Source organism: Cinclus cinclus, chromosome 15, assembly GCF_963662255.1.
Source record: "Cinclus cinclus chromosome 15, bCinCin1.1, whole genome shotgun sequence".
Lineage (NCBI taxonomy): Eukaryota > Metazoa > Chordata > Aves > Passeriformes > Cinclidae > Cinclus > Cinclus cinclus.
The window spans coordinates 731,797-752,293 of record NC_085060.1 but is presented as its reverse complement, the minus strand read 5'-3'; the positions used below and the strand labels follow the sequence as shown (position 1 = coordinate 752,293).

Sequence of the window (20,497 nt, the reverse complement as noted above, 5' to 3'; positions counted from 1 at the left end):
TTGTTGAGGGAAACAGGAAACCCTGAAATAGCAGAAGCTAGAAACATGTGGCCAGGGCGAGCTGGGAGCATCCAGTGTCCCCCCAGCTCCCTGCACATCATTCCCTTGGAATCATTCCAGGATGAACCCACTGCCCTCTGCCTCTGCTGCTACAGCACATCCTCATCTCCCACCCTCCCAGTCCCAGCAGAACCCACTGGGTGCTCCAGGAGCCATCCCCAAATGCTCTGGGCCACCCTGGATCCAGCAGCCCACTTGGAGAGAGCACCCAGAGGGGAGAGGCGCTGCTTTCCCTGCTGCTCCCCCTCTTCCCAGGCTGGGACAAACCAGGACAGTCCTCAGGGAGGAAACAACCAGCTCCTGGTCCAGATCCTACTGCCAGTGCCAGGCCAGGGCTGTTGTCCCAGAGGGGTCAGAGGACCCAGAACTGAGCTGAGCAGGCAGGAGGGAGGGAAGGAGGGATGCTCCAGACCATGCATGGCTGCAGGGATGAGCAGCAGGATGCTCCATCCCCCTGGTCTCTGCGCAGAGGGGTTGCCAGCAATACCCACCCAACACCACTCACCCAGGGGCTGGCAGCTGGAATGCAGCTGGAGCCAGCAGAGAGCCAGGAATAATGGCTTCCAACAGGCAGAGGGAAAGGGAAGACAGGACATTGGCAAGAAATCCTTTCCTGTGAGTGGGGGCAGGCCCTGGCACAGCTGGGGCTGCTCCTGGATCCCTGCAAGTGTCCAAGGCCAGGCTGGAGAGGGATTGGAGCACCCTGGGATAGTGGAAGGTGTCCCTGCTGAGGGCAGGGGTGGCACAGGATCTTTAAGGACCCTCCCAACCCAAACTAGTCCTGGCTTCTAAGAACATATCCCAAAAAAATGTAAATATCACAGCCAAATGGGAAAAGAGCTGAACTTTGCAATTGAAATGTTCCCCACAGCGCTGGGACAGGCAGGACATGGAGACCTGTGGGACACAGCGAGGAAGGAGCACAGCTGGGCACTGTGCTCCCAAAACACAAAGAATTGCTTGGGAACAAGCAGATATTCCAGGTCCAAAGATCGCTGCTGGAGCAAGCTGTGCACAGAAATGGGGGATTATGGTGAGGAGGGTGTTTGCAGGCTCAGCCCCTGCCTGAATGGAGCCTCGGAGCCAGGGAATGGTGACACAGGGCTGGCTTCTCCTGGTGCTGCATTAATCAGTCCTGGGGTCAATGCCACCGAGCCAGCAGCGAGCCCAGCCTGGTTCAGCCACGGTTCTGCTGTTCCCTGAGCTCAGCCTTACCTGGCCCAGGCTTGGTAATGTCAGACCAGGGGTTTTGTCTGGGATGGGAACACAGGACAGCTCTGGTGGAGCAGAGGGTGGCAGGAGGACAGGATGATTTTTCCTTGCTCCATTCCTTGCTCCAGCACGGAGCAAAGCCCCACCAGCCACTGGCACGTGCAGCTCATCCCTTCCCCTCCCAGGGGACAGAGGAGCAGAACAATCCCGGGAAGAGGCCAGAGGGGGGGGGACACGAGGGGACAGGATGCCGTGCTGGCCACCAGCACGAGCATTGTCTCTTTGGAAACGTGCAGGGTGAAGTCAGAGGCTGAGCAGGGAAGAAACACCAAAGCCTGATGAGAGGCACCCGCCACGCTCTGAGTCTCACCAGGGACTGGGGGAAGCTGTTTCCTTCCTTCCATGGGGCTGGGATCCCTGGGAGGGGGAACTCTCCTGTCCCTGGGCAGCTGGAGGTCACTCAGAGGCTCCCCAGGGACAGCAGGAGTCGGTGAAGCCCCAGCTCTGCTGAGGATCCTCCCAGCCCTGGGGTGCAGCAGCAACCCCTGGCAAATCCAAAAGGGCCCAAATTCTCCCTTTCCTGTAAATGTGGAAAAATCCCTCCAGCCTCCAAAAGCTGGAGCCAGGCTGGGAGAGCTGGGGCTGCTCACCTGGAGAAAAGGAGGTTCCAGAGAGAGCTCAGAGCCCATCCCAGAGCCTAAAGGGGATCCAGGAGAGCTGGAGAGGGACTGGGGACAAAGGATGGAGGGACAGGATACAGGGAATGGCTTCCACTGCCAGAGGGCAGGGATGGATGGGATATTGTGCAGAGATTGTTCCCTGGCAGGGTGGGCAGGGCTGGCACAGGGTGCCCAGAGCAGCTGTGGCTGCCCCTGGATCCCTGGCAGTGCCCAAGGCCAGGTTGGACATTGGGATTGAAGCAGCCTGGGACAGTGGAAGGTGTCCCTGCCATGGCAGGGGTGGAACAAGATGGGCTTTAAGGTCCCTTTTCACCACCCCAACCATTCTGGGATTCCATGAAATCATGTGAGGAGGTTTTACAGGACAGACAGCCTGCGACATCCGTGGGGTTAGGCTGTCTCCCAAAATAGTCACAGCCTCTTTCACCACCTCAGCCAGACTGTCTGGGCAGCTGGGGACTTCCCTCCCCAGAGAGCTGAGGTTGCTCTCCAAACTGCAGAGTGACAACAGCTTCTTTTAGAGGAATTCTGGTGAATTCCTGCCCCATCAGTGACTGGGAGATCCTTCCAGGGGGTAGCAACTTCACTGAGGAGCACCACACCTCAGTGAAGATGGTGAGGAGCTTCTCCAGCTCCATCAGGGATGTGATGATCCTGCCTTGAGGGATCCATCCTCCCTCCATCCCTTTTTCCCTTTTTTGAGAGTGGGGAAAAGCATGGAGATACAGCAGCACCTGCCCAGAGGTGGCCCCTGCAGTGGTGCTCTTCATGCAGTACAGGAATGAGGGGACTGGCTGTCACCTCCAGGTCCCCATCTGGGTCCCCAGGGAGGCAGGAGCTCTGCTCCAAGCCAGAGCTGCATCCCCCAGCCTGGAAAAGGGGCTGGGTGGGCACCGAGGGGGAAAAAGTGGGGGACCCAGAGCCTGCTCCACCAGCAAACAGCCCCGTGGGCTGTGGGACCAGGGCTGTTTGTGGGACTGGGGTTATGGGAGCAGGGTCGTTTGTGGGACTGTGGCTAGTTGTGGGACTGGGATGGGTTGTGGGAGCAGGGTTAAGGGAGCAGGGCTGTTTGTGGGAGCAGCTGCAGGCTCGTGCAGCTCGGGTTCCCCACTTCCCACTGCTGCCACTTCTGAGAAAACGCTCAGGGGCCCTTGGGGACAGCAGGGAGCAGTGACAGCCTCGCTGGTGGCCCTGAGCAGCAGCACAGCCCCACTCCAGCCTGGCCAGGGCTGCCTTGGATGCTTTTCCTGCTGTGGGGACCCTGGGGAGGAACTGCCCTGTATTGCAGGACGTGCGTGTTCACACTGATCGATTTTACACCTGCACCTCCAGGGCACGTGCAGGGCCATGGACCCTGTAACCCACAGATCCTGTAAATCACAGGCCCTGTAACCCATGGATCCTGAAACTCACAGATCCTGCTACACACAGACCCTGTGCTGATGGGACAGCTCAGCCATGGGACAGGGGCAGCTCTCACCCACTTATCCCGATCCCGAGGGGCTGGAGGAGCCCAGGGTGACCCCCAAGCTGCTCCTGGTAACCCCCACAACAAACAAACAAACCCCCAGAGTGTCACCAGGGCTGTGCTGTGGCTGCAGGGGTTATCAGCCTCAGCAGATTTGGGGTTGGAAAATATTTATTTCTGTAGCTTGGCAACATTTGTCACTGCTGTGAGAGTGAAAGGGGGCGAATGGGGCCCGGGGACAGTGACAGTGACAGCCCGAGCATTGCTGTGACTCAGAGGGGAAAAACATCCTCAGTGACACGGGGGCTGCTGCCATCAGCACGGTGGGGACAGTCCCCACACCACCCAGTGATGGGGGCTGTGTGTCCCCACAGAGCCCTGAGTGTCACAGACACCCCCGAGTGTCACAGACACCCCCGAGTGTCACCACCTGGGCACACACTCACCCCCATCTCCTGCCTGCCCCTCGGGGCACATTTGGGACACACAGCAGTGGCCACATCACACAGCACAGGGACAGCAGCAGCCCAGAGCGTCCCCTTGCCAGCCCTGCCACCCTCCTGCTGGACCAGGCTGGCAGCTGTGTGTGCCCAGCAGCTGAGTCCTGGCAGGACAGAGGGGGTGTCCAACATCCTCCTGCTCAGCACCCACAGACAGAAACTGCTCATTTCCTGCTCAGCCACACGTGTCCCTGCTCCACGAGGAGATCACAGGGAGAGAGTGGGACAGCAGAGCCACAGCTTCCTCTTCTGTCATCCCACTGCAAACGGCACCTCCGGGGATGGGAAACTCCAGGGGGAGAGACAGGAGGGGAATCCCTGGGCCACCCATCATCCCCAAAGCCCACTCCAAGCTCAGCTTGGCTGAGCAAACCCACACCCCTGGGTCTTGTTCTGGGCTGCTGCCAGGGACAAGATCAGGGGAAGTGATACCTCCCTTTGGCAGCAGAGCCCCAGGATGCATCCAGCAGGATGGTGCAGCTCCCTGAGCACGTGGGGAAAGGCAGGGACTGCACCCTCTGCCACCTCACAGTATCCAAGTGCCAGGGGGAAGGGAGGACAGGGGTATCCTCATGTTTCTCTTTAGCCAGGCGTGTGCTGTGCTGCTGAACTTGCTTCCCTGAGTTCTTCCCATTTTCCTATGCCAGTCCCAGGAGCTGGCACCCCCAGGCATCCCTGCTCCCACCCCTGCCAATGGGAGAGATGGACACAGACAGACAGAGGTTTAAAATCCTGTTCACAGAACCACGACCCCTCCGTACAGAACAAAACATCTTTTTCACAGTATTTACAGCAGCAGCTGGGGCAGAGGCACTTGGGGGACAGAGAGGGGCCCGATTTGGGGCTCCCCATGCAGAGCAAGGGTCAGCAGTGGCAGATGCCACCAGGGAATGGGGGGTTCCCATCCTGGGGGGGACACCAAGGTCACGCTGACGTCCTGCAAGCTGATCCTCCCCAAAACCACTCTGGGGGCTTCAAGAGTGGTCCAGCTCCCCTAAAACCCTTTGGTGCCCACCCAGGGCTGTCCTCTCCTGGCGCTGGCAGGGCCTTGTCACCATGGTCCCAGGGCTGGATCCGTCCCCACTGCCCGTCCTTGTCCCCACCCCAGCTGGGGCGCAGAAGCAGAGGCAGCATCAGGGACACTCAGGGCTGGGGCTGCTCCTTGCAGACTGCACGGCTCACATCTCTGCAGGATGACACAGAAGATAGTGACAGTCTGCAGGGTTAGAGCAGAAATCTGCGACAGGGGGGTCAGCTCTGGTTCCCTCCCAGCACAGCTAGAGCCTGCAAAGGAGCACTTCCCACCAGCCACCTCATTTTGGACATCAGGGATGGGAACAGAGAGCAGAACTGCATCTTACACAGTCTGCGTGGGGGGAAATGGATTTTTCAACCCAGCTTCTCTCTGCCTCCAGCTTGTCATGAAGGGCCCTTGTGGGAGGAAGTGGCCTCTGCCTCAGTTTCCCCAGCAAAGCACAGCATCACCCCCTCTCAAACCATCACCCCCTCTCACAGCATCACCCCCAAGCTCTTACCAGGAGGGAAAAAAACACCTGGAGGAAGCCAGCATGACCCACAGGCTGGGACTGCCCTCCCTGCCACCACACAGACTCACTCTCCTCCCTCCTGATGGGGTAGGTTAGGATATACCACAAGGAAAGATCCTTTTTTTCCTCCTGCTCACCTTCCCCCCCAACTAAAGAGCAGCAGCTGCAGGGCCACAGATCCTTGGGCACCTTCCCAAAAACATCAACAGCTCTGCAGGCTGTGCTTTTGGGTTCATTACCAGGACCTGCCTGGCCTGCGTGCCCCCAGTTCCCTCCCCTTCATCTGGGGAAACTGAGACAGCAGGAAGCCATGGAATCTCTTCCAGAGCTGAAAGAGCTTGAAGGGGGGGTGACATCCATGAGCCCCTCCCCGAAAGAAAAGACGGGAGAGTTCCACCACTGCACTGCAGCCAGAACCAAGCTCCAAGCCCCCTGCAGCAGGGCCACCAGGCACAGGAGGTGCTGGCCAGGAGTCAGGGGAGCAGAGGAGCCCCAGCCCAGGGGAAGTGCAGGGATCAAGGCTGGCCACGTACCCTCCAAGGCTTTATCCAGGTCTGCGATGAACTCCTCCAGCTCCTGCGTGTCTCCAAGCTTTGCTAGTGAGGAAAAGCACGGTCAGATATTCCCATTCCCCCTCCCACTGGGGAGAGGAGAGACCCCAGCCCCTTGTCCCTAACACAGCTGCTGTCCCAGCCTCGACTGGGAAAATCCCAATCCAACTTCTGCCTCTTCCAGGCTGTTGCCAGGACACCAGGGCTCATTCCCACTCTGTAGGGCCCCCCTGGACCCCCCTATCCAGAGCTGGCTGTCACTGCCAAGCCCAGCTGAGCACAGGGAAGGAATCCTTGCAAACCCCTTTGGGTGGGGCCAGGCTCACCTTTGGTGGGGTAAGTGTCAGCTGGGGTGTTGAGGTGCTCCTCACTGGAGTTGAGGCTGCTTCCTGGGGACGTGCCAGCACCTGAGGACACAGAGCATCAGTCCCTGGCCCTGGGCACAAGCACCTGATGAACACTTTGCAGGAACACAGCCCAGTCATGCCCACGGCACAGGGTGGCACACTCTTGGAGACTCCATCTGCTTCGAGCAATGCTTGGAAAAATTGAACTGAGTTTCTTTCTCAGGTCAAAGAGCACAGGAGGTTGTCTGGGCACAGTTACAAGGACAGGGTTATTACAGGGAACTGGGTTATCCCCAGCCTCCCATGGTCCTGCAGCAGCCAGCCTGGCACAAGGAGCCCTGGCAGATGGTGGCAGATCCTGGAACAGTGGTCGTCCCCCATACTGCTCATCCAGCCCACCAGGGATGAGTCAGGCAGCATCAGTGGGAAGATGTTTTCCATGGAGAGCCACAGAGCTCTCACCCTGAGAGACACCATCCTCCCCCAGGGCTCCTCATCCCCCATCCCCAGACTCTCCAATGCCACCCCCCAGCCCCAGACTCACTCTCCAGCTCATCGATGCCACTGTCATACACACTCTGTCCTGCTTTCCTCTTCAGCTCCTCCAGGTGCTGCTGGTACTGACTCGCAGGGCCCCGCTCAAAGTCCTCCATGACCTCGTCGAACTCCTTCAGCAGCTCACTGAGCTCCTCAGCCATGGCTGGGGGCAACACGGAGGTGTTGGGGTATCCCACTGGCAGGCAGGGCCAGCAGGAGCCCCTTGGGAGCAGCCCAGGCTGGGATGGGGCTCCAGGTCCCTGCAGGCAGTGGCCAGCACTGGTCCAGCACACCCAGCTGAGCAGGAGCCCAGCCTGCTAAGAGCTGGTCCTACACAGGCTTGATAGAACCCCGGGAGGGTTTGGGTGGAAGGGACCCCAAAACCCAGCCAGTGCCACCCCTGCCATGGCAGGGACACCTCCCATTGCCCCAGGTGCTCCCGGCCCCACTGTCCAGCCTGGTCTGGGACATTTCCAGGGATGCAGGAGCAGCCACAGCTGCTCTGGCCAGCATGGCGAGTGGAGCGGGGCACGATCCCGGCTGGGACAGCCCCGGAGCCCCGGCTCTATGCCGGTTCTATCCCGGCTCCATCCTGGCTCCATGCCGGTTCTATCCCGGCTCCATGCCGGTTCTATCCCGGCTCCATCCTGGCTCCATGCCGGTTCTATCCCGGCTCCATCCCGGTTCTATCCCGGCTCCATCCCGGTTCTATCCCGGGGCTTGCAGGGGCACCCAGGAGCGGAGCCGCTGCTGCGGGGAGTTCCAAGGAGGCGGCTTCGCCTGGTTTGGTTTGGTTCGGTTCGGCTCGGTTCGGCACGGCACTCACCGGCGGCTCGGCTCGGCTCGGCTCGGCTCGGCTCGGCTCGGCTCGGCTCGGCTCGGCTCTCACCGGCCTCTCGGCACCTCCCGCTCCGCTCCCGCCGCTTTTGGCCGCCGTTTTTTGGCTGGGCGGGGTCTCCGGGAGGCTCCGCCCCCCCAAACGGCAGCGCGCGACCGGGGGAGTCCCCGGGGTCCCCCCAAACACTGCCCCAAAACCCCCCAGGCACCCCAAAACACACACCCCCAAACACAGCCAAACAAACAAACACCCCAAACAACCCCCCCCAAAAAAAACCACCCTAAACAAACATCCCTAAACACAGCCAAATACCCCAAACACACACCCCCAAACACCCCCAAAGAAACACACACCCCCAAACACCCCCAAACAAACAAACAAACAAACAAACACCCCTACACCCCCCCGGCCGGTCCCACTCCCAGCAAATCCCCCAGGAGGTGGGACAGGGGGTCGGAATCACTCCTGGGGAACGAGGGACAGGTGGCCTCGAGTGCCAGGGAGGGTCAGGCTGGACATTGGGGTGAGGCTGGACACTGGGGTCAGGCTGGATATTAGGAAAAATTCCTTCCTGGACAGGACTGTCCAGCCCTGACCCAGCTGCCCAGGGCAGGGGTGGAGGGATTTTAAAGCCCCTGTGGATGTGGCACTTGGGGATGTGGGTTGGGGTGGCCTTGGCAGTGCTGGGATGGTTGGACTGGTGGGCCTGGGGGGCTTTTCCAACCTCAGCAGTCCCACAGTTCTCTCCCACAGGTTTCCCAGAGCTCTGTGTCCGGGCCTGCCCTGGGTGCTGGTCAGAGACACGGGGGTTTAAAAGAAGAGGAGCTGGGGCTCTGCTTTCTTTGCTGGTGACTCTAAACCCACCCATGGATCTGCAGGTAATCTCTGCTGTCCCTAGGCTGGGCTCTGCTATGAAACCCCACCAGTCCTAAGGAGCCCAAGGGGGCTTTGGTGGGGCTGGACCTAAAACCCAGCCCGAACCACCCAAAACTAAACAGCAGTGATCCCCCCAAACAGTGACCACCCCCAGAATAGTGACCAGCTCCTGAGAGCCACCACCACCCCCAAAAAGCAGATTCCCCCAAACATTCAGCACTGCCCCAAAAGCAGCCAGCCCCCCTAAACCAGACACCCGAAGCAGCATCAACCCCTCCTGTGGCAGCACTGGGGATCAGGAATGATCCTGACAGAACCTTCCCGATTGTTCCTGAGGTCAACCCCGAGGCTGGCAGGGACAAAGAGCCCACGAGAGCAGAAGAGCAGAACCTGGAGCAGGATAAGAGCCAGGCATCCCCCCCAGAGTGGGTCCAGGACAACTCCAAGGCTCCATGGGTGAGCTTTGCAGCTCCCTGGAGAGGGGATTTATTTCGTGATGCTGGGATGGAACAGCTCCAGGGCAACCCCGTGTGCTCCAGCAGCTCCAGGGCTGCTCCGGTGGCAGGCAGTCTCTGAGCAGCCTGGGCTGCCCTCAAGTGGAGTTTCCAGCAATATCCCATCAACACTGCCAGGGATGAACACCCTTTGTGGTTCAGGAGCAGCCAGAGAAAGCTGGAGCTTCCCAGTGAGCTCCCCGTGCCCCTTTGCCCTGTTTTTGGTGCTGGGAAAGTGAAATCCAACAGGAATTTCCTACAAAGAGCTGCCTCCAGTGTCAGCATCCCTGTCACGTCCTAGAATCGTGGAATCACAGATGGGTTTGGGTGGGAAGGGAGCTTGAAGTCCATCCCATTCCACCCCTGACATAGCAGGGACATCTTCCATTGTCCCAGGCTGCTCCGAGCCCCATCCACCCTGGCCTTGGACACTTCCAGGGATCCACAGCTGCTCTGGGCACTCTGTGCTAGTGTTCCACCACCCTGGGAAGGAATCTGGAATTCTGAGGGCTGCTCTTGCAGCAGGTACAATCCCACCCAGAGCCACAGCTGGACGCAGTGTTGGTTTCACAGCTGAACACTCGAGTGTTCCGGTGGCCTCTGGAACCTTCCACAGCCTCATGGTGTCCCAAATTTATCTGCTCCTCCAGACTCAACAGCTCTGCTGCCCTCTGGACCTTATCAGCTCCCAGGGGGTCTCACCAGCTATCGCACAGCACAGGCTCCTCCGGGAAATGCTTCCCCACCCATCCCCACTGGACATCCACAGGGAAGAGACCTCTCCAAAATAAGAGCCCAGCCCTGCAGGGCACCTGAGAGGATCTGGTGCCTTCAGAGCAGTGCTGGGTGTAGCTGTGCTGGAATATGGAAGATTGTTTGCACAAGTCCTGGTTTATCCCCAGAGGTGCTCTGCTGTGGCTGCCCCATCCCTGGAAAGGTTCAAAGCCAAAGGGCCAGGATGGATGGGGTTTGGAGCAGCCTCGTGCAGTGGAAGGTGTCCCTGTCTGTGCCAGGGCCTCACTGCCCTCACAGAGGAGAATTTCTCTCCATTTCTGTGTCTGGCTGTGCACTCTGGCAGTGGGAAGCTGCACCCCTTGTCCTGTCCCTGCAGGCCCTTACAAAAGCATTTGGATACATGGAGAAGGTCCCCCTGAGCTGTCTCTGCTCCAGGCTGAGCAATCCCAGCTCCCTCAGCCTGTTCTCCCAGGAGGGATGCTCCAGGGATGGAAAACCACTCCCCAAGGTGCTGTGAGAAGGAGGAGGCAGGGGAGGGCTGTGCTGAGATGTGCAGGGAGGTGCCAGCCTGGCAGGTGACCCCTGAGTACAGCTCTGCCCCCAAGGTGAGCCAGCGGCTGGGTTTTGCTGGGAAAAGCTGCCTGGTTTTGTCCAGAGGGCCTGGCCAGGGCTCTCTAGCTGCCAACGTCCAGGTTTAGGAAGGAAATGTTGCTGAACAGCTCTGAGGAGACCGAGCCTCGCTCCAGGCTGCGTGTCCAGCCAGGCAGGGCAGATGGAGCCTGGTCCTCCCTGGGATCCTCACGATCCGGACTCCTAAGGAAGCAAAAATAAGAGAGAGAGAGATGCTGCAAATGCTCCTCTCCCAAATGGACTCAAGCAGTGATCCCACAGATCCCAAAAACTGCCATCTCCAGACAGTCCCAAAGGGAAGACAGGCAGCTGTAGCATGGATCACAGAATCCTGGGTTTGGCTTGGAAGGGACTTTGAAGAACATCTAGTCATGGGCAGGGTCACCTTCCCCTAGACCAGGTTGCTCCAAGCCCCATCCAAACTGTCATGGAAGTGGCCTGTGCTCTAGGAAAACCCTTCCCACAGGACAATTCATGTTTACTGAAGAGTCACCAGCTCCACTGAAAGCTCTTGAGCATCCCCTGCTTCCCAGGATCCCATTTCCAACCATCCCCTACTTCCATCCCCAGGGAAAAGAGCCCTTCCTGTGTTCTGTGCCAGGGTGGACCCAGCCCATGGAACACGAGGTCCTTTCATGCACCACCTTTAACCAGGGAAGGGCACAAGCTGCAGGTCTGAGCCTCAAAATGTGGATGTATGGACAGAGCTGGCAGCCCCACACAGACACAGGGGCAGGAAAGGACTGCAGGGAATCGTGGACACAAAGGATGGAGGGGGTTTGGAGAAGGCTGGTGGTGGAGCAGGGATCAGGGTGTGACACTGAGGCAGGAGCAGGGCAGGGAATGCACAGGAGCCGAGCTCTGGGGAGAGCTGGCACAGGCTGAGGAGCAAGCAGGGAGCTCAGAGGGATGGGGAGGATGGAGCGTGAGGGGTTTTCACTGCAGAGCTCATGGCCAGAGCAGTGCAGGGAGGAGCAGCATGGAGGAAGATGATGAGCAGTGTGTGCTGTCCCTTGTTCCCGTGTCCCTCGGAGCCCCTGGGGCACTCACAGCACATCAGGGAATTTCCTGCGCAGCAGGTACTCGATGACATCGGGGTCTGTCTGGAACAGCCTCCTCAGCACATCACACTGCATTTCTGGGGACACCTGGGGAGACACTGGTCACTGACCCAGAGTGTTGGTGTCACATCCCACACCCCTCCCAGGGCCTGCAGGATCTCAGCTCCTGCTTTCCCCCATTATCCCCCAGTCCTTCAGCTCCCTGCAGACCCCAGAAATTGCTATAAGGCTTTTTTGGGGACCTGAAATGTCTCATTCCAATAGAACTGAGGGGACTCTGCTGCCTTCAAGTGCCTTGTGTGAGCATGGAGAGAGGATGGAGCCAGAGCCTTCCCAGAGGATGGGCACAGAGCGAGGTGTGCATCTCTGACAGGGATAAAATCCTCCCCCTGCTGCTCCTGGAAGAGTTCAGAGGGAAGGAGGGTGCAGAGGAGCTGCCCTGAGGAGCCCCAGGTACCATGAACAGGGAGTGGTGGTGCTCGATCAGCCTCTGCAGCACCAGGATTATGGCAGCACTGTCCTCAAAGTTCAGGGCACCAGCATCTTTTTCTCCAGGCTTCTCCTTCTGCAGGATGTTGGGACCAAAGACTGTAGCCAGGTTTGACACTGTCATTTTATTGCCAGGGATCTACAAGGAAGCACAAAAGGAACCTGTGGGCTGCGGATGTAGTGGTGTGGGATGTTCCAAGGTATCCTCACCCACCCCAGGGCAGGAACACAAGGGCGAGCTGAGGGTGAGATGTTGGTCTGGGTCCAGTTCGGTCCTCTCTTAGCTGCTGGCAGGGCCAGCACACAGGATTTGAGGTTCTGGAGTCCATATTCATCCCATTCCCACCTGCCTCACCTTCCCACCTTTCCCGTCCACACTGATCCAGGGGCTCTGTGAAGGGTTTGTTTTCTCCCAAAGCCTTGCAGCAGCTCCGACCACAGCAGCCCGAGCACGTTTCCCCCCTCCGGAGCAGCCTTACCTGGTTGCCCTGAGGGTCCCAGGAGCTCTCAGCATGCCGGGCCACCTCGGCCAGGAAGCGCAGGAGCCGGAGCAGGGTGTCACTGTGGCAGGGGGGCAGCAGGAACAGCAGCAGCTGCAGCGTGTCCAGCTGTGCTGGCCCCTCCATGCCTGGGGAGAGCAGTTGTTAGTGAGGGTCCCTCCTTCCCCTGCTCTGCTGGCAGCCGGGCTGCTGTCCCAACCTTCATCCCATGGGATGGAGAACCCAGCCAGGGCTGTGCTGATGTTGGATATTGCACAGCCCCACAGAAAAAGACTGTCCTGGACCACAGGGATTTTTTTTCTCCAACTCAAAAAAAATCAAACCAAAGCCCCACAAAACCCAGGGGCTCCAGCAGCTGCACGTGGCAGTGCCAGGGAGCACAACACCCATCCCACCACAGTACAGAGGCTTTGGAAAAGAAGGGTGGTGGGGAAGGATCCATTCCTGGCAGTGTCCAAAGCCAGGCTGGACAGGACTTGGAGCAACCTGACCAAGTGAGAGGTGACCACGGGATTTAAGGTGCCCCCAGTACAAATCCTCCCATGGCTCTGCCCCAGACTCACTGGCTGTGCTGAGGAAGGCTCCATAGAGCTCTCTGGGAATCAGGGAATCGGGCATATCCCGGAGAAACTCCTTGAGCAGGGCAGCCACATCATGAACGCTTTGATGCTCATCCAAGAAAACATCCAGCCCTCGATCGAACTCTTCCCTCAGCTTGGAGATGGAAGAAAGGAGGAAGATGAAGGTCACAGTCAGTTCTGATGTGTTTTAGACCTCTCCACACCAGTGTCAGCTCCCTCCATCCCCCTGAGCCTCTGTCCCTGACAAGGCACAGCCAGAGCATGCAGTGAATGTCCCCCTTTACCTGCTGGACTCTTTTCTTGGAGCTCCCGACACGGAAAATGCCGACGGTGTGAAGCCCTGGGGGACAGGCAGGTTAGTGCTGGGCACTGCCACCCTCACTGCCACCCTCACTGCCACCCTCACTGCCACCCTCACTGCCACCCTCACTGCTCCTGGGAGCGCCCCAGCACTGTGGCAGGGCTCCTCCTGCATGGCTTTCCCTTCTCCAGGCAGTGAGGGGAAGGAAAGGCTGTGGAGCCATGAGATTTCCTGGGGTTGCCTGTGGGGAGGGAGGAGATCCATCCCTACACGCCTGTACAGTGGCTGGGTGTGCAGCAGTTGAGGCACCAGGAGATGGTCACTGACACACACGGTGACATTCCCTCACGGTGACATTCCCCTCTGCTGCTGCATCCAGCCCAGGGGACTCTCCACAGGAGGTTTTTTGGGAGATGCCCTGGGAAAGACCTCCAAGACCATGAACTCCAGCCTTGGGGTGAATCCCACAGTGCCCCCTGAACCCGGTGGCCAGACCACGATGTCCTGGTGAGCACTCACAGGGAGCTTTTCCAGCCCTTACCGTGCCTCTCAAGGTGTGCGCAGCACCTGTCCACGACCCGTGGCACCTGGCAGCCGATGGGGTTCAGGCTCAGTGCTCTCCTCTTGCCCTGGTTCCTGCGAGGCTCCAGCTCGTGGGGGTGGGAGAGCTGCAGAGCCTCCAGCAGCTTGGACGTGTTGTCACCCAGGTCTGTGATGGAATCCACGGACATGGCCCCCTGTGGCGGAGCAGAGGCAGCAGGAGTGACCCCACAGATCCGTCACTGCCGTGAGCTCACGGGTTTCTGGGAAAGGGCAGCAGCCAGTGCCATCCTGCCATGGCAGGGACAGCTCCCACCGTCCCAGGCTGCTCCAATCCCAGTGTCCAGCCTGGCACTGCCGGGGATCCAGGGGCAGCCACGGCCGCTCTGGGTACCCTGTGCCAGGGCCTGCCCACCCTCATGGTGCAGATGCTCCAGAACCCCCCCCATCCCTCCCCTCTGGATTCTTAAATATCCCCCTGTAACCTCAGCTCCACGAGAGCTGCACTAGTGCAGATCCCCCCACTCCTCACAGCCCATCCCTGAGAGCACTGGGGACACACTGGGACCTCTCAGCCACACAACCATCTCAGGCAGTAGGAGCAGACCCTGGGAAATCCCATTTACTGCTGGACTCAGACACCCCCAGCCCGTTTTGGGGACCGTACCCTGCGCTGGCTCCAGCAGCTCCTGTCCAGCAGAGCTGGGGAAGGCGGCTCCTCGGGGCAGCCCCCGTCGGGCGCCCGGATACAGCTGGTGCCCATCGCCAACCTCTTCTGCCTCTGAGCCCGAAACGTGGTCACAGTGGCCTCCACCTCGAGGCAGAGGCGGCGGCTCCTGCCCACGGCCTCCTGCAGCTGGCGGCAGGCGCGGTCATTGGCGATGACCTGGGGGAGCGGGACCCCAAAAGTGTGGGGAGAGCAGTCTGGGGAGACACGAGGGACAGGCACTGAGGGAGCTGCTCATCCATCAGGGAACGAACCCCACCTTTCCTGCCCCCAGGAGCACCTGCAGTGGGTGCTGCGTTCCCAAGGAGCTCCCGAGGCAGAGGTGTGGGGGACGCAGCGTGGGAAATGGGGACAGGATGGACACGCAGGGCACCGCTCTCCATCAGCCTGCTTCCTGGAGCCTGTCCCAGCTTTTCCTGGAGTTTACTTCCTTTAAGTGGCTACGGCCCCGTGAAGATCCCCAACAACTTCATAAATCACAAAAAAAATCCTTCCCAAATTCTAGCCTCCGGTTTTCTACAGAGTTTGCCTCAGCTATGCCTGCTCGAGAAAAGTCCTGCTATTAGTGGTAGTTTTCCCAAATAATTGTCCTTCTCCGTGCCTCTGGCTCTCCTCACCCTCAGCCTTTGCATTGCCCTGGGCTTTTACACCTGGAGCAGAGCCACAAATCCTTTCAGTTAAATATGAGGCATTAATTTCAGTAGTTTCCTTGAGTGGGCTTTGCACTGGTGTGGGGAAGCTCATTCCCACCTGGCTCTGCTCTAGGATTCTGTGTGCCTCAGGGGTGTTGCTGAGGTCCCTCAAGGGATGGTAAAATAGAAATTGGAGCCAGCAAGACTGGGGAAAAATGGGCAGACAGACATTTCTAGGTGTTCACCTGGAGAACGCATTTCCCTTTACACACATTCCACACCTTTCATTCCGGGCCCCATCCATTTCCTGCCATGCCAAGAACAGCAGAACAACCTGGAGTGAAGCATCCTGCTGGATTTGGGCACCTCCCACCCCACCAGGAATCACCCATTGCCCCCGAGAGCAGGGACCAAAGCCCAGGTGAAAGGGAGGCTGCTCACCTTTCCTCTCCTTGGAGAAGCTCTCCAGCTTCTGCCGGATGGATTTGATGCCTTTGGAGCCTTCTGGGAGGAGAAGAGAGGGGAAGGTTCAGCACCAGCATCTCAGGGCTGGCTCTGCACAGGCTCCCTGTCCCTCTGCAGCCTCCAGCCAGGGGACGCTGCAGTGGCAGCCACATCCTGGGGGGAGCCAGGAGCCCCCTGGGACACACAGGGGGCAGCAGCTGCCCAGGGAGCAGCCTGGGGATGGAAATCAGTGCTGGGGATGGAAATCAGTGCCTGGGGATGGAAATCAGTGCCTGGGGATGGACATCAGTGCCTGGGGATGGAAATCAGTGCCTGGGGATGGACACCAGTGCTGGGGATGGACATTCCCAGAAATGGACAGCACCCTCCCCAGGTGAAGGGGTGGAGGGACCCCATGGCTCTACACGAGCAGTGAGGCCCAGAAAGGCTTTTGGGAATGTTTTACAGAGCACAGACATAAAAAGTTGTACAAAACCCCATCACAAATGCCATCCTGCTCTGCAGGAATCCCACCTCACACATCCAGCAGCAGTGGACTGAGAATTCACACACTGCCCACACTAAATCCTTCCAGGACACATCACCCTATTCTGGCTCATACTCCTCATTCCTGAGGAATTCTCTTCCTAGGAACAGCTTATATCTACTTGTTTGGGTTATTTTGTAAGGCTTAGAGGAAAGCTCTGACAGCTGGAATGAGGAACATGAGTGTAGAAGCCAACATAAATTATCCAGCAGCACGCAGACCAACCAGGAAGGAAGTATTGGGGTTTGTTTTTTGTGTTTTTTTTTTTTGGTTTTGGCACTGCACTGGTCCCTAGAGAAGCTGCTGCTGCAGGGTGCTCGCTGCAAGGGGGATCACAACAATCCAAAATAAAGCAAAATAGAAAAGGAATCAGGATGTTTGTGGTCAAAGTCCTCCAGGGACTGATGCTGCAGCCCTGGAGCCACTGGGAGTTCAGGGAAGGTGAAGAGAGCTGTGATGGACTCTCCATGGAGCCATTCCATGGCATGAAACCTTGGGGATATTAGGATGGGAAACCAAGCCTGGGTGTCACCTCAAGCACTTGGTGCTCAGTGTGAGGCTCTGGCAGAGCATCCCTGGGGTCTCCATCCTGCCTTGGGGTGCTGGGGGTGCAAGGGGGGCTGGAGACCCCCAAGCTCCCTCTGCACCCCCAGCCCTGGTGAGCTGCTGGCATCCCCTGCCCTGCTTGGATGCCAAAATATGGCCCAGGGCAGAGGAGGCACACCAAGAGGGTAAGAAGTGAATTTGGGGGAGAATCTGGGAACCCCAACTCTCTGGGTTTGCTCATGGGGCAGCCCTGGGAACCCTGACAGGGTCTCTGTGCTCAGTTCCTGTGGAGATCCTAAATTTATCCACCCTTTAATGTCCCAGTGCAGCATCCCCTCTGCCCTCAGCCCCTTTCCAGCATCGGGACTCAGAGCTGGACATGGATCCAAAGAGCAAATCCTGTCCCACCTCGAGGGCACTCACACAGCCCCGGGGGAGACCTCGCCAAGTTCTCACATCTGCTTTGGCTTTGGGGGTTGGAGGGTCAGGTTCTCACACTGCTGTGGACACACAACCCCCCCACAGGCTGATCAGGCCTTCAGGGCTCAGAATAAAGCAGCAATGAGGAATAAAATGGATCAAAACCTGTCAAAATGTCTTTCCATAACCAACATCCCCGGCTGGGGTGCAGGGGGTGAGCAGCATGAACAGCTCAGCCTCAGCATCCCATCAGGAGCCTCCTGTCCCATCCTGTCCCACCATGTCCCATCGTGTCCCTGCTGTCCCTTCTGTCCCATCGTGTCCCATTGTGTCCCTCTTCTCCTATGTTCTCCCGTCATGTCCATCCTCTCCCACCGTGTCCCTCCTGTCCCTCCTGTCCCATCCTGTCCCTCCTGTCCCGTCCTGCACCATCATGTCCCTCTTGTCCCATCCTCCCCCATCCTGTCCCTCCTGTCCCATCCTGTCCCCTGTACCTCTGTCCAGGCTGAGGTGTCCCCCGGGCAGCCTCTCCTGCAGCCGGAACAGTGCCAGCTCCTGCAGACTGGCCCTCTCCAGCTCAGACAGGCTCTGCAGGGCCACAGGCTGCATCCCAGGGCTGGAGCCTGCCACAGGGGCTCTGGAAAACACACCTGTGTGAAAGGAACACATGGCAGTGACACCTGCACAAGGAGAGGAACTGCTGGGAACACCCAAGGGAGTGTTTGCAGCAGATATTTGCCCCTCTGTCACCTCTCCAAGGAGCCAGTGGGGCTGCAGATGCCCCAACCCCATCATCTCACTTCAACCTCCCAAGCAAAGGGCTTGGATGCATCAGGAGAAGGGATTTAGATTTGATACTGGGAGGGAATTTTTCCCTGTGAGAGTGGGCAGGCCCTGGTACAGGGTACCCAGAGCAGCCCGGGGCCAGGCTGGACATGGGGGCTTGGAGAAACCTGGGAAATGTCCCTGCACAGAAGGAGATGAGCTTTAAGGTCCCTTCCAACCCAAGCAATTCCAAAATTATATGATTTATCTCTTTTAAATCATAAACAAGTGCCCATGACCAGAGGTGCCTTTACCCCAGGCACAGGCTGGACCACAGCCCATGGGCACACCCTGGACATCTCATCTCCTCTGCCAGAGCTTTGGGGAGCCCTCCCTGATGTGGGACAGCCCACACAGGGACCTGGTTCCTCACCCCACACTGACCTGGCTGCCTCCTCCTGGTGCCACCTCCTCCTGGTGCCACCTGTGCCACTGTCCCAGCACTGGCACAGTCCAAAGAGCAACAGCAGCCCCAGAGGGAAGATGGGACTGAGGTCAGAGTACAGGCTCTGAAAAGAACCTCCCCAAAGAGGCTTAAGGCAAGAATGAAAAACAAATGCCTGGAAGTTTCAACGGATGAGGGTGAGACCCCCAGGAGCAGGACAGGGCTCCTGTGCCTGTTCTGCCAGCCCCCTCCAGCCCCTGAGACTCCTTCCTTCTAGCCAGGTTTGAAATTTCAGATTCTAAAGGTATTTAGAAAGTTACATAAATTAAAGAAGAAAATAAATATAAAAGAATTGTTCAGAGTTCTCTGTAAGGGCACTCTAAAAAGGGAATTCAACTACATCATGGAATTCCACACTGGTTTGGGTTGGAAGAGACCTCAAAAAACACCTAAATTCCACCCCTGCCATGGCAGGGACACCTCCCACGGTCCCAGGCTGCTCCAAACCCTGTCCAGCCTGGCCTTGGGCACTGCCAGGGATCCAGGGACAGCCACAGCTGCTCTGGGCACCCTGTGCCAGGACCTCACCTCCCTCCCCATCAGGAATTCCTTCCCAAAATCCCATCTGACCCCATCCTCTCTCAAATTAAAGAAGTGCAATGCAGGAATCTCTATAACCTCCATCCTGGGGCAGGAAACTCCTTGTCTGTCACAGGTGAGAGCATCTCCACATGTCAGGGACTGCTCCTGTGCCTTTGCTGCACCCAGAGCTCCCAGCAGGACAGGAGCAGCTGCTGTGGAGGGATGGATGGATGGATGGATGGATGGATGGATGGATGGATGGATGGATGGATGGATGGACGGATGGATGGATGGATGGACAAACCCCCAGAGAGACACTGCAGGGAATTAATCACCTTTCTGCAGGTGAAGCTCCACACTCCAGCAGAGACCACAGCCCCAGCCTGAGCAGAGTCCTGGGGGATGTGACTGCCATGGGGTGGGAGGAGGAGGAATCCCATTTAGGAGAGGGAAGGAAGGAAGGAGGCAGGAAGGAGAAGCTGCTGCTTATCTGCCCCACCACAGGCACCACTCAAGGGACCCTGTGACGTGCCACCAGCACTGGCACTGCCAAAGTTCATCCTGCAGGAGTTAACCCCAAACACCTTCCTGCTCCTCACCCCAGGGGTGGATTTATGTCCCTGGGAACAGCTGAGATGGGCACCAGCACCTCCAAGGCAGAGGCACAGCAGCAATGTGGGTGTCCCTGCAGGGAACAGGGATGGGGTGATCCTGCAGGGAACAGGGATGGGGTGATCCTGCAGGGAACAGGGATGGGGTGACCCCTGTGGATCCCACAGGACAGGAGAGCTCACTCAGCCTGGACAGGCACCAGGATCCCCACAAGGAAGGAAATGCTGGCCCATAGCAGGGGCAAAGCCAGAGCCCCCCAGAAATCCTCCTTTGGAGGGGATGCCAGAGCAGGAATCTCACGAACTCAAAAACAGGACTGGCACTTATTTCAGGAAATCCCATGGGGAGAACTCTGTCCAGCTGCCCCCTCCATTCCCAAGGAGCAGTGGCTGCTCCCCCAGTTCCAGCTGTAGCAAAGGGCCCACATTTACCTTACCTGTGCCCTGTGGCAGCAGCAGCTCCTGGAGCTCCCTTTGGGACGATGATTTTCACAGCAGCATCTCCTCAAAGGCTCTGGGGGCCCTCCCAGCCCACAGGCAGGAGGAGAAGAGGGGAAGTGATGGGAAGGAGCTGCCAGAGCCAAGGGGAGGAGAGAGGGGATGAGAATGTAAATTTTCTGCCAAAGAAACGAGAGCCAGAAGCAGCGTGTGGAGAGAGGGCAGGGTTGGATGGAAGGAGCTTCCCACACTGGACACGGAGCCTTGGCTGGGATCCCCCATTGCTCAATCCCCTCCATCCTCAGCCTCCCCCGATCCCATCCATGGGCAACCAGCACACCCCAAAGCATCAGCTGTGCTGGCAGGTGACACCTGGGCTGGTTGCTGAGGGCC

The 20,497-nt window shown here is 58.4% G+C and overlaps 2 protein-coding genes across 4 annotated transcripts; both read right to left on the bottom strand.

Annotated features, from left to right (window-relative positions):
* Positions 1 to 4,639: 4,639 nt before the first annotated feature.
* On the bottom strand, positions 4,640 to 7,826 carry LOC134049983 (regulator of cell cycle RGCC-like). The gene is made up of 5 exons (XM_062502768.1): positions 7,729 to 7,826; positions 6,910 to 7,065; positions 6,345 to 6,425; positions 6,001 to 6,063; positions 4,640 to 5,106 (listed from the first exon to the last, which is right to left on the bottom strand). Exons 2-5 carry the CDS (start codon positions 7,061 to 7,063, stop codon positions 5,099 to 5,101), a joined length of 306 nt encoding a protein of 101 aa, XP_062358752.1. The 5' UTR covers positions 7,064 to 7,065; positions 7,729 to 7,826; the 3' UTR covers positions 4,640 to 5,098.
* A 326-nt stretch (positions 7,827 to 8,152) lies between these two features.
* On the bottom strand, positions 8,153 to 20,229 carry ARHGAP36 (Rho GTPase activating protein 36). 3 transcript variants are annotated; one of them, XM_062502994.1, is made up of 11 exons: positions 20,104 to 20,229; positions 17,758 to 17,913; positions 15,748 to 15,810; positions 14,615 to 14,871; positions 13,949 to 14,144; positions 13,391 to 13,446; positions 13,089 to 13,239; positions 12,505 to 12,653; positions 11,994 to 12,164; positions 11,526 to 11,623; positions 8,153 to 10,658 (listed from the first exon to the last, which is right to left on the bottom strand). In XM_062502994.1, exons 2-11 carry the CDS (start codon positions 17,870 to 17,872, stop codon positions 10,520 to 10,522), a joined length of 1,395 nt encoding a protein of 464 aa, XP_062358978.1. In that variant the 5' UTR covers positions 17,873 to 17,913; positions 20,104 to 20,229; the 3' UTR covers positions 8,153 to 10,519. The 3 variants fall into 3 exon arrangements, with proteins under 3 accessions (XP_062358978.1, XP_062358979.1, XP_062358980.1); XM_062502995.1 differs by lacking the exon at positions 20,104 to 20,229 and adding an exon at positions 19,391 to 19,426; XM_062502996.1 differs by lacking the exon at positions 8,153 to 10,658 and having other exon boundaries at positions 11,525 to 11,623; positions 11,779 to 12,164.
* Between the last annotated feature and the right edge of the window lie 268 nt (positions 20,230 to 20,497).